The sequence below is a fragment of the Varanus komodoensis genome, unplaced genomic scaffold (assembly GCF_004798865.1).
Source record: "Varanus komodoensis strain SLA01 unplaced genomic scaffold, ASM479886v1 scaffold1, whole genome shotgun sequence".
NCBI classification, from domain to species: Eukaryota; Metazoa; Chordata; class Lepidosauria; order Squamata; family Varanidae; genus Varanus; species Varanus komodoensis.
The window spans coordinates 84162990-84180472 of NW_025335268.1; the positions used below are offsets into that span (position 1 = coordinate 84162990).

Sequence of the window (17483 nt, forward strand, 5' to 3'; positions counted from 1 at the left end):
TTTAGCTCAACACAACATCCAATTATTCTTACATTCCATTTTTTATTTGGATCAATTTCTGGCATAGAATGATATCAATTGCTAACTGCAAAAACCATTGAAACATAGTCAGTCATGCTGGGCAAAAACCCCAGTCTTTAGGTGACAGTTCCTGTGTTGTTTTTTGTCCCTAATTCTTCTGGAACACGAGTCTTTATAAATCATCCTTCTGAATGTGGCATTTGTCAGTGGCTGACTACATCAAGAACTACCATGTGTGACTACACAGAACAAATCTTCCCTTCAATTAGGTGATCACTAGCAACCCAGATTTGGCAGATATGCACAGACGGATCACACACTCAAGCAAGCACCCTATTGGAGCAGGACATGAAAATATAAAAATATGACAATGATGGATGAAATTCCTGGTTTTTTTTAAACATTGTATAGGCTTCCAGAGAAAGTAAAGGTTCTTAAACAGAGCCTTAGTCAGCTACACCTGAGTTCTGCATAACATTCCTGTGAGGTGGGTAGCTTATCACTTGAGAGCCCCCATCAGCTGCCTCTTTTTCAAACTGAAAGCAGCCAAGTGGTAAAGCTATTTTAAAAGTTTTCTGTTAAGACCTATCACATTCCGCACAAAGTCACTTTTTTCTATGAAGTCACCAGCGATGATGTTAATACAATCTTTCTTCGATCCAGGATGCTGTTTCTTTATCCACAGATTTAGGAATGGAAGAGCTTTAAGGGTCATTTGCTTAAGAGATCCATTTAGATGTGCCAGAATATACCCTAATTCTCCAGTAAGGTTGATTCCTGCAACAAATAATCCCGCTGAAAGAAAAACAAGAATCATCATTTGATATTATTTCTGTAACGTAGCCTCATGTGAATATGAGTTAGTGTTTTCCTACACCAGCATAAAGGTCCATTCATTTAAATGAGGGGCAAAGTTATTTTTACCAGTACACTTGCTTGGCTGTTCTGTATTTACAATCCATCTGTACTGAGAGCTCCTTGTGGGTTACTTGCAAGTAAGCTTTTGAACAAGACACATATTCACTAGCAGATCATCTACTTTTATCTGCCCAAGTGTCAGATTTGGGGATTTCTACTCAGATACAAGCACCCTAAAAAAGAGAGACATTTTCTCCCATACACAAATGCAATAGACTATCCCAGCCTTCACTAACCTGGCATCCTCCAGATGGATTCAACTATAGCTACCATCATTCACAATAGCCCTTCTGTCTGTGCATGATAGGAATTGTTGTCTGACATATATCACAGGCAACAGGATGGGAAAGCTGTACTATCCTCTGCCAGACTGGCTCTCCAATACCTTATAGATGACATGAACACAACCATACAGCTGGACTCAAGAATTAAGCTCCTTATTCTGCTGCTTGCTTGAATATTTTTGGTACCCTGATACAGGATAATGAATTAGCATAAAATACGTGGAAAGGTATAATGGATGACCCCTGATACTTCCTCAATCCATGCTAGGAATGTCATCCATCTATTCAGAGACTGACCAGCAATTAAAGATTTGACATTTCTTGTTCATTCACTCTACCAAAATTGTTTGAACAAAAGCAAACTTCCTCTATAACAGTAAAAAACAAAACCCAAGTTCTCAATTGATCCGGCTAGCCATCATATACCAGAGGTTATCTTTTGAATTTTTGAACTAAACTGAAGCACCTTACACAGAAGACAGTTTCTGCTTGCAGTCTGCAAATACAAAATGCAGCGAATACCTGGGCGTCCATTTTGTTTCCTCCGCTCCAAATACTTAATAAGTTTTTGTGCTGTGGTCTTATCTCCCCACCAATATGGAACTGCAGGCCACAACTCAGAATGTTGCACCACTTGTGAAATTTCTTCATATGACACAATAACTTGATAATCACAGGACCACATATTCCGCAGGGTCGGGACAACCTGAAAAAAAAAAAAAAACTCCTCTGTGTTCATATTACTCCAATCAAAGGGAGGTCAACTTCAGGGCAAGTCTGTCAAACACATTTTGCTCCCCAATTGTATTTTAAAATCTGTGAAGGTAAGAGGCTAAGGGCGCAATCTGATCAGAGGCTTACAGGCATCCTACAAAGAAATGTAGGAGGAGCAGAGATGATCCCTGCATCCTCATTCTTTCCATTTTGCTGTTTTCAACCATCTAGCTGGGGCTCTTTAAAGGGATAGGGAAGGTGGCTGCAGAAGATCTAGGATGCATCATACCTTGGTCTCTGTAGTCTGTTCCCCCACCCATGAGGACACCCATTTCCCCCATCTCAAGCCAAGATGCCACCCTTGGAAAGACCATCAGCACAGCTCCATCCACACCAGCTGCAACCAGGTGCTTGGCTCATAGATTCCCAGTTTTGAAGCTGAAGTTCTATGTCCAGTCCCGAGTCTGGGAATTCAGAGTAACCTATGCCACCCCAGACGATAAATAGGGGCCATCACATCACTCCCTCAATTGTCTAAAATACATGTCTCCATAATGCCAACAGTCACCAGACATTACAGAAAGCTTGTGGGACTGTCTCTGGAGTTCAGACTCAAGTGCGCGGCACACAGATTTTCTAGCTTCTCCAGTGGTGTCCACCCATGTGCAAAGAGGTTTTTCCCACACTGCTTATGAAAAATTTACTTCAATATTAGGCTTAGAAAAGGTCTTCCATTTGTGCCAGTGAAAGGCTACTTTGAAGCCTAACAGTTGCACAAGCCAAGAAAAAGAGGCCAAGGGCTGCTTGGGGGCTTAAAGGCCAGAAGTTCCCCAAAACTGACTTAAGGGCTGGCTGATTTGGCTTTATCTCCAGCTCTTCCACCAGCATCAATCCAAGAAAAGGCATTGTGTGGAGAAAAAGTTTCTTCCTCATAATTATTAAAAGCATATTACAGACATCGTCAATGTCTTTATAAATCCATTTACATGGTCAGCCGTTTAATATCTTAATTTGAATAACAGGAAAATACTACTTATGCTGAGCTTCAGCTCTAGAGTCCATTTTCAACAGCAGGACTGAGTCTTGGAATAGCTGAAATGGCCATAAAGTCACGAAGCCAATCAAGAATTTGTTTCCATCTTCATCTACTGATGATGATGAAACAGAGCATAGAGGACAGGTGAGAAGCTTCAAATCTCAGCATTTTTAATAAAAAAATAAGCACTGAACTGATATTGAATCATGGTACTTAAAAAAAAATCTACCAGAAAAAGGATATTGGTGTTCAGTATAATACCTTCATAATCTCATTCAATTAAAGTATAGCTGAGAGCTGTACATGAGCAATCCTGTTTACTTCAATGCAACATCCTAAAGAAGCCAGCATGAATCGGGCTTTTGCACTCTTAAAAGCTCAAAGCCAGGCATTCCAAGGCAACTTACATTTCTAGGACACAGTCTGGAACCAAAGATCTTCTTTACACAGGAGACCAAATGACGATGATGGTCTTCATCCAATCCATCAAAATTCCTGAATGCTAGAATGACAACTTCCCAGGGATGGTTTTTCAGCCATCGTAAAATATCCCACAGGACAGCCTCCAAAATCAATATGAGATGGGAAAAATAAGTGCTGTGTCATTGCAATAAACGGAAATCTGCAACTAGCTGCTTTCTTAAATTGTGCCATGTTGCATACTTCCAATACAAAAATGTTCTTTATACAGAACATTTCATATGACTAAAATTTCTTATTGGCATAGGCTTTCCTGTTTGACATGTACATTCTTCTAATGTATACATGTCTTCCCTGACTAAGTGAATTCGTGCCATTTTAGAAATGTACAGTATTTTTTGCACTTTTTTTGAACAATAACCTACTGTCTAACATAGATTTTCTTTCACAGAATTCAGTACAAGCTTATATTTGAGTAGGTATGCATAGGATGCATTGTTAATTGATGATATAGGTTCAATTTGATTTCACCAGAAAAAGATGTCTTAGATAATGTCACAGCCAGCATGGCTTGGTGGTGAAAGTGCTGGACTGGGCCCTGGGAGATCCAGGTTCTGGTTTCCACTGACCAAGTGATTCTCGGCAAGTCACAGACTCTTAACCTAGCCTACCTCACAAGGCTGTTGTGAGGATAAAATGGAGAGAACCTTATAAACTACCCTAGACTTCCTGTAAAGGAAGAAAGATGAGGTATAAATGTAATATAAAAATAATCACACTCATTGGCCAGGTCATATTCACAATGTATGCCACATATATCAGGATATCCAACCCATTGCCTCCTAAGTCCAGCCATGATAGAACATTCCTAAAGATCTCAGCTCTACACATGGTGTTAGTAATTTTAAAAGCCCAACACAAGTGCAGCTTATCACAGTGCATTAGGACTGACCCATGATGCCAGAAGTCCTCCTTGAAGATGGGGCATTGCATAGTTGACGGCAGACATTTAGGACATTGTGGCTGGAGATATGAAGAGGGCTGATACCTCTGCATTAGCACTTACATTGACAGCTAGATCGGAGTGCAAAGACAGAATTCCATTTCTCTGTTACATTGTTCATAAACAGAACAGACTGGATCTATTGACACTATTTCTGATCCACTTAAAGATTGCTTTGGAGACTGTGCAATCATACACACCCAACTCTCTACACAATATTAAGCCTATTGAGACAGCAACTTAAGTATGCCTGAATCCTATTTAAAAAGCTAATATCCCTTCCCAAGTATAATTATGTGATTCTGAGATGCCAATTCATATTTTGAACACTTGGTAGTTACAAGTGTCACTGTCCTATAATTGTTGCTTAATGTGTTGTGGAATCCTAACAAACTTCAAAAAGAGTAAAATATATAAATTGGACAGAAGATGTTACCCAATGTCTATATCAAAACAGACATTCCTGGATCTTTAGTAAGCATAAAGGAGTGAATCTCATCAAAATGGCAAATACTGGTGAAATAGCATCTTAAGATCTGTCAAAACAAGTCTCAGCACAATGGGTTGGAGACAGATAAATGCATTCCACTTTAGGTCCTGCTGAAATCAATGGTACAAATCAGTTGTGACTTCAATAAATTCCACTAATTTAAATGGGAACTAAAGGAAAGTAATACAATGTGGATCCATCAGCCTGACACCAGTCAATATTCCATTCCAGTGTGTCTTCATAATTTCCATATTCATCATGTACATACTACAGTGTCCCCAATCCAGAAAAGTTAGTCATACATGGGAACTATTATTCCATTTATACCCCATCTATCTTCCTTTTTGCAAGGAGAAACCCAAGGAGGCTTAGAAGTTTCTCCTTTCTCATTTTATCCTGTGATAAAGGACAACAACCCTGTAAGGTAACCCAGTGAGCTCCATGACTGAGTAGAGACTAGAATCTGGATATCTTCAGACCCAGTCCAACACTCTAGGCACCCTGCCACACTGGTTCTCAACTAGGAAAGCTCAACTACCTTCTTCTGGACTGGATCACTGCTACTGTATGTACAGAAAATTCCCAAATTGGATATGGAAGGTCAACCACATGCATACACACAGTGCTACCAGCCTGGCTTACTGCCACATACAGGTTACTCTTGTATGGATGCCAGGCAGAAGACTGTTTGCAGGAGCCTAAAGTTTGTTATTGCGGCATCTCAAAAGCCTTGAAGACATAGTACCCATCCCATTGCTGCTCCATTTAACTTTCCAAGAACTTGTTAGAACTTGTTGAATCCATCTTTCCAAAGTGGGATGGTGCCTCCCACCTCAACCCAGGCTATGGCAGGTGCATGAGAGTAAGGCATAGTGTGCCTTACTACACCTCCTAGATTTCTTCGCAGATGGGCTGGCTGATACTCATTATTGCTTATTTAATAGTTTGATCCCTGTCTAACTGAAACTGATTTCACTTGAATAACTACTTCCACAGAATTCATCTAAGGAATCATACCTCCACATCAATGGTTGTATACAGCATATGAACAAAGTACAAGTTCATTGAAGGATCATCAGGCTTGTGAGCAATCCTGAAGTCAAAATACCTAATCCCAGCATCCAGTTGTTCCAACACGGTCAGCACCTACATAGTTTAAAACAAAACAGTTGCTTGAATGCTCACAGGGAAGACATGTTTAAGGGCCCAATCCTAGCAGGGTGCCTTTAAGTAGAGGCCTATGGGCACAATGCAGAGCACCTCCTGCTCTCCATGGTCAATAGACAGCCTTGTTCACCTGCCTGGCTGGAGTGTCTCAGCAGAGAAAGGAAGGAGGCTACAGTAGCTTCAGGATACTTTTTATCCTGGCCACCTCCGTCTCCTCCCCCATCCCTTTTACCCTTCTCCGAGGCCACTTCTGCAACATCAGAAGCCAACACACAGTCCCAGTGTCTGAGACTGGCTCTAAGGAGGAATTGGAGATCCAAGTTTAGAGCAGGGAATCCAAAAGTCCGATGGCCCCTCAGAGCCAGCCATAGGATAGCTCCCTAATTTTCAGTTGGTGGTCTACTGTTTTGACTTAATGGTTAATATTTGCACTCAAATACATAAACGGAGTTAGGAAGGCACTATTAAGTTCATTATTAAGACAAGACAAAATTGGCCTTCTTTCTTCCAAATTTGTTCTGTATCTTCTTATGACCCCTGTCATAAGATCATTAGATCAAATACAAAAAAAAAAAAAATGAAAAGGAGGCAGCAACTCAAAATCAGTCAAACCAAACTTCAAAAATAAAGACATAAAACTTGTTTACCTGTGTTATGGACCAATTCAAAATGATTGGGTGCACTACGGAATGGAAATGTTTGTCCATAAACTGTAACAACTTGGATTCATTTATGCTTACTCTTGATTCCTTATCCAAGCAGTAAGTCATTGCATCATGGCTCCCTACATAAAAATAAAAACAAAAGTTAAAATGAAGTCCAATATTTGGTCAACTTCTGTATATCTTATCTTTGCACTTCATCTCTATCACTTATGACAGGGTGGGTTACATGCATGACTCTAGACCTAAATGTGTGGTTCCATAAGCATCTAACAAGGATTACATCATTATTAAATCCTATCTCAGTCTTTTATCCACAGATCATTAGGAGGTTATGCCCCATCAGCACTGAGGGGATGACTGGGTAAATGATGCAAGTTCCTCCTCAATGAAACAAGCCCTCCTTTGTCTTTGGTTTTAACCTCAGAGATCAGAGGTTAAAACCTCAACTCGAAGATTTTGGATCTTCTAGCTGGAGAGGATGGAGTCTGGGCAACTAATCATCTGTGGAATCTTCTACCGTCCACGAGTTTGTTCTTTTGAGGTCTAAGAATCCTACAAAAACTGGAACCAGCAGTGCTGAGAGTCACAGAATCATAGTAGAGTTGGAAGGGGCCATGAAGGCCATTGGGTCCAGCCCCCTGCTGTTGCAGGACACCAAGTTACACCATCCCACTTAGATGACTGTCCAGTTTCTTCTTGAATGTCTCCAGTGTGGGAGAGCCCGCCACCTCTCTAGGCAGCCGGTTCCACTGTCATATTGCTCTGATAGTGAGGAAGCGTTCCTGATGTCCAGCCTGAATATGAGTCATTGCACTCTCCCAAGCTTGGAGTGTTTGTCCCTGTAAAATTGGCATGGAAGGAGTGGCCTGTACTTGCCCCATCACCACCACCACTGCACTGCTGCAAGGGGAAGCTTTAAGCCAGGATTGCATAACCCACCCATAATACCACTGTTGGAGAAATGCACACATTCCAGCATCATCCTATTATATTTCTACCCTACCTATCTTCCTCTTACGAGGAACCTAAGGTAGCTAAACAAGATTTTCCCCCTTTCTATTCTATCATTTCAACAACAAATTTGTGGGGTAGGTTACGCCGAAAGTCCATGACTAGGTCAAAGTCACCCGGGGAGAACTAGAACCCTGAGTCCTGGAACTAGGGTTCCTCAGGATTTCCTGAGTCCTAGTCCAACACTCTATACACTGCACTACACTGGCTCCTGTTATGGTTTGCACTGCAAAACATTAAGCCAGCTGATTGGACAGCCACCTCTGCAGTCTCAGTCTCTCTTAAAGAGACCCTATGGGGCCCTAAAAGCTCATTATCAAATCCAGTGGCTCGACCATGAGCACCCCTTCTCAAAAACAACTGAAAAGAAGACAAAAACTCCCAAGGAAACTATGAAAAGAAAAAGATGAAAAACAGAAAGCTCCTCAATCCACACTAGCAAAAAGGACATGAGGAAGAGTAAAGATGCACCCAACCTCTTAATTTAAGTTCTCTGGCATCCACATCATCAGTCAAAGGGAACAGAAGGAACTCTGTGCTCTGAAAACTTCTGCAACCTGGCCTGCATGTGCAGACATCCTGCAGGTGCCAAAAGGAATCCTTAATCCTAAGCAGAGCACAACATGGCCATTAAACAATATCTAGCTGCAGTAGTAGCTCTCCTAAAAGGAGGTATGAATTACCTGGAAGAGATAGATTTGAGAGTGGGACACTCCAGAGACATTCTGGTAAATGAGACATCCACTGATCGCCTTCACACAGCAGGTCAATTGATTTCTTTTTGAGGTGTTCCTTCATTTTTCCCCTTGCAGGTTGTTCTGGAAAGAAGAAACAAAAGTAGACCTAACTCTGTACCACGATTGCATCTTTGATTTGCTTGCTGGGAAACAATAAGGAACCCCAGTTGAACAGCATAGACTAGACAGCACACAACTGAAACCAGTCTGCCACCTCACCCTTGCACACTCTTTTATATTATATCTGAATATATGACAGCTGCAGTCTGATTAATTTCTTTCAGGCAATGCTCCATTGACCTACTTTTGTAAAATCCCCATTCCAGTGCCTTGCCCATTGTTTCTTAAATAGGTCATTTCCTCCCCATAAGCTACTAATCAGTAATGCAGCATTTCTGGAATAGAGTCCTAAAGCTCTGGTATCAACCTTAGGATCCTCAAGCAGACACATTTGTATCCCAAGGTAGACAAACCTTGGCTTTAAGAACACCACTGCTTTGATTAACTCACCTGTATAATAAACACAGTCACCTGGATCCATCAATAAGACAGGCACTGCAAAGTCAGTTTCTGGGTCTGACCATATGCACACACAAAGCTATTGGGATGGTGTGAGGAAGAGGAATTCTGCATCTGAACCCAGGGAGCTGGGTCACACACTTGTACTGAATGTAGTAGGATGAACATTTGAGGGACAGCATCTGCTCCACCCTCATGGAGTACATCTGTTTAGGGGAAAGGATGCCTAGAATCCAGATGACCCATGCTGTAACCTTCAAGAGGTGATCAGGGTCATGCTTGCACCTCTGTTGTGATGTGCAGTAACAGCAGGTTCTGCAAGTCTAATATACAGGACCTGCTCAATCAAAGTCATTACATGGAAGCCCCGCTATCTACAAGTGGCACAATCAGTAAGATCTATATTATTTCCTATGGAGAAATGTCTCTGCTAGTCACAAGAGGCTATAAGGCAGTTCATCTGTAAGGGGATAAAATTAAACTGAATTGCAACATCTGTATTGAGCCCATCAATGACTAAAAAATATTTTTACCTTAAAATGACACTGACCCCCCCCAGCCATGTCTGCCCCTACTAAACTCCACTACTCAGCTCAATCATACTCCCACATAAATGGATACAGAAGGGGTGAGCAACCAGAAGCTGATGAGTTATTACTCCCAGACTCCCTTACCACTGGCCAGGCTGACTGGGCCCAACAAGCGACCTGGTTCCCCAGACCTTTTGCAGCCCCCCACAACTGGACCTGAAACACAGCTTGCAAAGGTTCTCTTCCTATTGGTCCCTTCTATTTCTAAGCCCTGCACTTTGAGTCATGTGACAATGCAATACAGTTGTAAAATCACAATACATACAACGGCACTAATGTATTTTAAATATGGTAAGACCTCAGGCCTGAAAGCTTGGACATTCAGAGCCTAAGTACAGGAGTGCCCCTCCCCCAGTGGCAGCCTTCCTTCCCACACCATATAGCAGCTTTGCTTGGGGGGGGGGTCACGGGGGTGCAAAGGACAGAGAGTTCTCTGTGCTTCATAGTCCCGATTCTGATCTTCTCCTACCCCTCACTGTGACTGATACTCAGCAAAAGCAGACCACCACAACAGACATTCAAGGCACAATTCTCTTTAGTGTGTTGTTTGGCCCTCAGATGCTCAGATCAAATCAGCGCATATCATGCCCTGCACACTCACTGGACGTAGAGCATGAGATGGGGTTGGGTGCATTTTTATATTTTTATTTATGTATTTAAAACATTTCTATGCCGCCCCCATTGCAACAAAGCCTCGGGGCGGCTCCCAACAAAAACAAACATACGCATATAAAAATTATACAATAAAAATATTAAAATATTACCAATGACTCCAAGTGCATGGGGGTGGGGGACACTCTATCACTGAAAGCAGTGGAAGGGAAAGGACGTGTGCCAACTGCAAGTTGGCACCATTTGCGGGCCATTGCAAAAGCCTGTTGATGCAGCAAAGGGACTTTGGATCCTGGGGAACTCAGCCACCCTGACCTGTTAATTCAACAGGAGCCACCTGTGCCAGCAGTTCTCCTACACTTGCAGACTTGAGGCAAGAACACCATGACCCTCTGGGCAGATGTATCACCTGTTCACCAGAGACTATTTTCTGCCGCATCTGAACCCCCTTCAGTCACAAAATAGAAGTTGGAAGGGGCCAGAAGGCCATCGGGTCCAACCCTCAGCTTTTGTAAGGCACAAGAACTTACACCATCCCATTCAGATGACTGTCCAGATGCTTTTTGAATGTTTCCAGTGAGGAAGAGCCCACCACTTCCCCAGGTAATAGGTTCTGTTGTCATCCATGCTAAGATTGTTCTGCCTGGGTGGCATTTACATATACATAGCAAAGACTTGAGTTTACCACCAAGCCAATCCTAGCAATTGGATGAGTATACCTCATCCAGAGCCAGTGTGGTGTAGTGGTTAAGAGCATGGGACTGGGACTCAGACGATCCGGGTTCTAGTCCCTGCTCAGCCATGGAGCCAACTGGGTGAGATTGGGCCAGTCACAGACTCTCAGCCCAACCTACCCCACAGGGTTGTTGTTGTGGGGATAAGATGGAGGAGGAGAATGATGTAAGCTGCCTTGAACCCTTTGTAGGAAAAAAGGCAGGATATAAATCGATAAATAAATAAATAAACAAACAAACCAACCTATGGAATACAGAACCTCACTCGTAAAGCACAAACAAGTCTTCAACTGAGTTACTTAGAAGGATGCCACAGAGCTCTGCAATTTACATAAGCAACTACCTCTCATTTGCGAACAGCATCCAGGATGTTAGAAACAAATCATGTTGTTACAAGTATAATAAATGTCACTATAAACAGAGTAATAAAAACTGACCGAAAACAAGCCTAAACCCAATTCTCAAATAAATAATAAATGACCGGACGCACCTTATTGCTGTTTTAATGCCAGAGTTAATTACCCCGGAGTTCAAAGCTGTGATATATTCAGCAAGGAGAAATATTAAGGTTGCAGCGCTACTCACACTTACCTCTGGAAGGAAACCTCATCGAACACAGCTAGGATTTGCTTCTGAGTGTCAACAGCCAGTCAGGCAGAGAGAGAACTCACAGCATCCTCTTGCTCTTCCCCGAAACGGGAACAGTAAAAAGGGGGAAGCAGAAAGAGAAAGAACTGTCAGCTATTTAGGAGGAGCGAAGCTACCGGTCAAGGAAGCACAAACATCTTATTCCAGGAACCGATGCAACTTTTTCCCGTGCAAATCAGCTCGTCTTATTAACAGTCACGAGTTACTCCGACTTGCGGTGTTGCAGCCAGCGTGCTGCTGCGGCTACTCACGGTGCGGAGCGGCGCCCGGGCTTCCGCATCCGTCCCGGAGAGCGAGCGGCTCGGTCCCGGCGCCCCGCCGAGCCCCTGCCCCGGGAATGAAAACAAAGGCACGCCGAGCGCGATTTGCATGCCGCCGCGGGATTGGGCCTGGCGCGAAGGCTCCGCCCCCTGCGTCGCGGACAGGTCGGCCGCGGGCCGCAGGTGCGCCGGGAGGAGACGAAGCGCGCTGTTAAGACGGTACCCACCGCCGATGCGGCGCTAGCAATGGCAACACAGGGGTAGATCCGGTTGCGTTGCGAGCGATTCTCCCCGGTAAATGGAGGCAGGGGGACAGCCGAGAATAAATAATTCAGTAGCCGTGTCCTGCAGTGTTCGTCTTAACAAACAAGCAAACTATTCTTTTCAGTAGGTCTTCTCTACGTAGGACTAACATTGGATTCATCTCTTCCAGGGCAGATTAGCAATGGCCTAATTATTAAGGGTCAGGTATTTGGAGGAGATAGATACAAGAACTGGGGATACTGCAAGCCTGTTTGCATCGAGGATGCTTCCAGAAATAGGTTTTCGTTGTGCGATTGCTTGTTCATGAAATTCAGAATTTTGTCCAAACAAAATCATGGTCTTATAACCTTTCTGTGAGATGAAGTGGCCTTTTGATTGGTTTTGCTGAGCTCTGCCCATCCAAAAGCAGCTGTGTTGTTGCTACGTGCCATCAAGGCATCTCCGCCTTACGACAATGCTATTTATGAATGCCCTCCAAAATGTCCTATGCTTGACAAACACGTGTAAACACTTGTAAACACAAGGTTGTGCTTTCCTTTGGGAAGTCGATCCACCTCATGTTTGGTTTTCCTCTTCTTCATCTTTGACTTTCCCTAGCATTACTGTCCTCTCCAGTGAGTTTTGCCTTCTCATTATCTACTCCAAGTACAACAGCCTCAGTTTCTTCTATTATTATTATTATTATTATTATTATTATTATTATTATTATTATTATTAATTGTATTTTTATACCACCCAGTCGGCAAAGTTTTCTGGGTAGTGTGCAACAAAGTATAAAACAAAGCAATAAAATAGAATGGCATGAAACAATAATGTTAAAACTGTTAAAATTGATATAAAATAGCTTTAAAATACTATAATACAATAAAAAGACATGGGAAAAAGAAAAAGAACCAGAATAATCCCTCAGGCCCCTGGATAACCAAGGAGATTGTTAAAGGCTTACACATTGACAGCAGTCTTGACCTGGCACCAAACCAATGGCAAACTTGGTGCCAGATTTTTGCTTCCAGGGCAAGTTCGGGCTTGATTTGATCTAGGACCTACTTGTTGCTCTTTTCTGACAGTCCAGCATATTTTCCAAGCTTCTTCCAGCATGTTTTCAACTCATCGATTTTCTTCTTATCAGCTTTTTCACTATTCACCTTTCACAGCCATAGACAGTGATCGGAAATATAATAGTGCCGTTATCTTGGACTTGCAGCCTTACTTGGAATAAAGCCAGAATACAAGAAGACTTGCTTTTGAGTAGCTATAGATTGGGTTGCTTGTCTGTAGTCCTGTGCCCCCTTAGCAGAGAAAAAGTCAGGACTTTCTTCCTAATCGGCAAGTTTCTAGATGGATCTCACCTAACACTACCAGATTGTGAAGCAATTCTCTCTCTCTTTTCCCTTAACAGATTTTCAGCAGTTAAAAAAAAGACAAAGACATGGGAAAAACCAGGATGTTTCCCAGCCACCACTGATTTAGTAAATGGAGAAAGTGGTTCAACAGAACTTTTCCCTAACATGAAATATAATCCAGAGCTCCAAAAACAAAGTTGTTTTGCTTTCTTTTTTAAAAGCAAAAGTGAGATTTGTTTGCAAAGTTAAACCAGAGCTGCTTGGATGCAAGGCTCACCAGGACTGCAAAGGGGGCTTGTCTGTGAGGAAAACTAATCTTTGGGGAGCGTATCTGTCGGCTTGCCACCAGGCAATTAGGAGCCATAAAAACAGGTGGTGTTTTCATTATATGCAGAACACAGCGGTGGCAAGTCAGAGGTTTGTTCAGGCTTTCCCCTAGGCACAATGGAAGCTGTTGTGCAACTCAGCCGGTTGACAACAAGTAGCGGAAGACATAATGCACTGGGTTCAGGGAAGAGGAGGCTATCTAGTCCAGCATGTAGTTCAGTATTAGCAACTAGCCAGATCCCACAGGAAGTAGGACATGGAGATTACGGCCTTCCCTGTGTTGCTTGGTTTGGTTTTCAGAGGTTCAAGTGGCTCCCTTAATATAGTGATTCAGAAATCCTCTTCTGGGATCCAGCCAGCCATGCCCTTTCTTGGATATTCCATTCTATCTCTTGTCCCCAATTTTCTATTTTGCCCCTTCCAGTAGATACTTGGCATTGTGACCATTGAGCATGCTCAGTCCCATTGGACTGTTTTAGTTACACCCGTACATCTACTTAGCATGTTATTTCTGTATATTATGGGTTTTCCCCAAGCCTGCTGATATCTGCCCTGCAAATATGGATAGTGCTGTGGTTTTGCTACAGAGCCAATGGTGCTCAGAAAACAAATTTGGTATGAGTAGCTATCAGCTTTCCCCAACATGGTGCTCTCCAGCTTTTTTGGACTTCCATTTGCTCCAGCCATAATGGCCAGTGGTCAAGAATGCTTGGAGATCTGATAGGAATGACTTCCATAGATGAAGCTTTGGTTCTCTGGGTAGGAAGAGGTTTCAGTGAGCAGAGGCAACTACAAACCCCATGATGTAGTATGACTTGTCTCCAAACAGCCAAGCGCAAATCCATCCAAGAACTATAAAAAAAACACCCATATGCATTTAGTTGCAAGTGGAACATGCCAGCATTCTGATGAGCAGAAGCAAGTGGAACATTTCAGCATTCAAAATGGATTAGCAGTCAAATTGCAGTCCTTGGTTTTAAAAAATGAAGACTGAGGTTGTCATTATTTTTAAGGCTCATGAGATCACTGTGCTAATTGCAAATGCAAACATGCATACATGTATATACCCAGTTAGTCATAAGAACTTGAAAATAGGCATGGTAAGAATGCCCTGTGCTGTTTAGTAACTTGTTCAGAGAGAAGATGCATCTGAAGATGATGGCAGGCAATTAGGAGTGACCTGTTCATACCTGCCTTCCTCAGTCATCTTTAGGATTCCTGCTGAACAGCAAGCCTCAGGGCTGTAGGAAACTATTTAAACACTGGAATAACAGGAAATGCATGGGGAAGTCACTCACTAGCCACCAGTGTTTAAGCAAATTAGTTCCTGCTGGACCCATGTATCGACTGGGTGGTTTTGACAGGCAAGGCTGCGATGTTACTCACCTTAACGGAAGTATTAATGAATCCAGGGGGATTTACTTCTGCATCTCAGTCCTTGCTATCCCCATCTGAAGCATGGAGCTAAATTAGAGTGGTCAGCCAGGAAGGATGGCTAAGGCGACTCAACTGAGGTTTTGCAAGCATTTAGGAGAACTGCTGTGTAAAGATAAAGTTCAGAAGAGGAGCTGTGTTAATCCATGGTAGCGAAACAAAAGTCTCTTGAAGTTCAATGCATTTCCTGTAGCTTGTACTGTTTTTGTTATGTTATTGCTGTATTATTATATACAAGGGCATTTGCCAGTTGAGCAGGGTATAAATGTAATATGTAATGGGGAAAGCAGTCCCTGCATTACTGGACATGATCTGCGCTGGGAGAACTGCTCTGCCATGATGGGAAGGGCTGCTAGGGACAGGAGCATCAGTCCAAGTTGCCAAACAACAGTGCCCCAACTTTGCTTGTTTCAGCATGTCCAGTTCCCCCCAGAATGTCTCTTTTTGACTCTCATATTGCATACAAAGTAAAAATTCCTGCTGAGCATAAAAGCTTTATTCAGCAACTAAAGGTGATTGACCCAAAGAACAAAATAAATACCACACCAATCGCTTGCTGGTTTTTACTGAACTAAGTTTTTGTACTGGAAAAGTATACCCAGTACTGATTGCTAATAATCTTTGTGGGGGGAAGAACTGATATATCAGTTAAATAGGTGTAGGCAACTATCCAGTTTCTTTAGAAAAACAACTATTGGCACCAGCAAGCACAGGCAATGGTCAGGGATTATGGTACTTGTAGTCAGTATGTCAATTTTAGTGCATGCAGACATAGATTCTTACAATTTTGCAAAAATAAAAAAACGGGAGGGTTGAACATGCCACTGAAATCAGTTAAATGTGTGCATAACCTACAGCAATGGTTCATAGAGCCTTGGGTCAAATCTTTTTATCAGTCAGTGTAATTATAGCTAGGATCAGCACCTGAAAATAGCATCAGCTATTCCTCTCCACAAAATGTGCTTCAGCTCTTTTCCTGGAAATGACACACTGTTCACAAAGAAGGGTGCCGTGAATACTGCCCTCTATTCGTGAAGGGCATGGCAATATGGGAACAGCGGCATACCTCTCATCCTAATGGGAAGAAGGCGTAAACTGGAAGCCTGTAGATGTCTCCTTTATCTCCTAGTGCAGTGGTGGCGAACCTATGGCACGCGTGCCACAGCAGACATGTAGAGCCCTCTCTGTCGGAACACAAGCCAAGTCGCCCCAGCATCACCCAAGCCGCCGAGCATCAGGTAACAGTGCACACAGGGGCCATGCACATGCTCGGAAGGGAGTAGCGGCGCCAGGTGATGATGTCACAAGCCGTGACTCATTAGCCACGACTCGTCCGAGCTTTCACATGGCCAGTCAGTGTGCTGCCAAGGATATATATTTTTTGCTTGGACTGGCTGTGAGTTGGTTTTTCTAAACTAAAAACTCAGTATTCAGGTTTTATTGCAGTGATGGCACTTTCTGATAAATAAGTGGGTTTTGGGTTGCAATTTGAGCACTCGGTCTCTAAAAGGGTCGCCATCACTGTCCTAGTGTGTCAAAGAAGAAAGATCACTCACCCAGTTTTCAGTTATATTTTTGAAAGCTATATTTTCGTTCCTTTTCAAGAAAGGGGCAGTTTGAGAAAGGAGAAGAAATACCCCTAGTTTTTGGAACATAAGATACCTTTCTAAGTAGGATAGTTTATATTAACAAAGAGAACAGTGAATTTCGAATAAAACCAGTTAATTTGAAAATTGCCCCCAGTTTTAAAAAGTTAAGTTTATGGTGCCAGATAAAAACCTTTTTATTCACTCAATATTTTAACAGTTAAATAATTTTTTAAAATCTTTTATAACAATTGTTTTTATCATGTTTACATTGCATTTTACTAGATTAATTGTTGCTGTATCCTTGGACTAACTTGAGCATGGCTATTGTGAGCTCATTTTATTTTTATTTTATCGGTATTGTATTAATTTGTTGTTGTATATTGTGTTTGTCTGTGTTTTGATCTTGTGAACCATCCAAAGAACTATCTAGGTAATCGGGCAGGATAGAAATTAATCAATCAATCAATCAATCAAATAAATAAAAGCAGCACATAGTCGGAATTAAATTCTTGTGACTGAGCTAGAAAGCCACAAGGGGGCGCTCAAGGCTTGAATGGGCTTTTTTATGGCGACCTGAAAACTACAGAGCCAAAGTGAAATAGCAAAGGATTGTGATAAGCTTCCCAAACCCTCTATTTTTAAATAGAAAAAAACAGCCGCATGAGAGATTGTCAGAGGAATAACAAAGAGTGTGGTT

The 17483-nt window shown here is 42.4% G+C and overlaps 1 protein-coding gene across 1 annotated transcript; it reads right to left on the bottom strand.

Annotated features, from left to right (window-relative positions):
• Positions 1–10: 10 nt before the first annotated feature.
• PLCXD1 (phosphatidylinositol specific phospholipase C X domain containing 1) lies at positions 11–11812 on the bottom strand. The gene is made up of 7 exons (XM_044433032.1): positions 11513–11812; positions 8413–8547; positions 6701–6837; positions 5904–6032; positions 3381–3536; positions 1746–1929; positions 11–816 (listed from the first exon to the last, which is right to left on the bottom strand). Exons 1-7 carry the CDS (start codon positions 11529–11531, stop codon positions 581–583), a joined length of 996 nt encoding a protein of 331 aa, XP_044288967.1. The 5' UTR covers positions 11532–11812; the 3' UTR covers positions 11–580.
• Between the last annotated feature and the right edge of the window lie 5671 nt (positions 11813–17483).